Source organism: Penaeus monodon, chromosome 28 (genome assembly GCF_015228065.2).
Source record: "Penaeus monodon isolate SGIC_2016 chromosome 28, NSTDA_Pmon_1, whole genome shotgun sequence".
NCBI lineage: Eukaryota > Metazoa > Arthropoda > Malacostraca > Decapoda > Penaeidae > Penaeus > Penaeus monodon.
Genome location: NC_051413.1, coordinates 2,134,373 through 2,134,771, shown reverse-complemented (window position 1 = coordinate 2,134,771; position 399 = coordinate 2,134,373). Strand labels below are relative to the sequence as shown.

Genomic DNA, 399 nt, shown 5'->3' with positions numbered 1-399 from the left:
CCCTACGTGAGCAAATTTCTGAAAACTACTATAATGCTATTCTCTCACAGGACAAGCATGGAGGGCACAGGATACAAGGATGGGACAGCTATATTGCAAGCCCTACTGAAGACAAGCCAACAAGGACAGACCATGTGAGTGTTCTGCATTTTGTTTGATCATTTGGGAGAAACGTATATATTCAGTTATTTTATTAGATGAGCAGAAGTGACCTTGTGATTTTGCTCTTTCCATTAAGGTCTTGGTGGTTGCCATGTGTCATGTTTTCAGTGGATTTTCTTTGTTTCAGGGAACTGCCTTTTTGTTTTCGGTGGATTTGTTTTTAAAAAGGAACTGCCTATTTGTTGTTATTTTCACAACATTTCATTGTATAGATACAGATTTCTCACAACCAATGCC

At 38.6% G+C, this 399-nt stretch overlaps 1 protein-coding gene across 1 annotated transcript in view; it reads left to right on the top strand.

The window, feature by feature from the left end:
- Window positions 1-399, top strand: part of LOC119590900 (enhancer of mRNA-decapping protein 4-like) — a gene marked incomplete in the record, with an annotated part of 21,972 nt that overhangs the window by 7,199 nt on the left and 14,374 nt on the right. Inside the window, 1 exon segment of the mRNA XM_037939636.1 lies at window positions 51-134. Within this exon segment, the coding sequence (XP_037795564.1) occupies window positions 58-134 (77 nt within the window).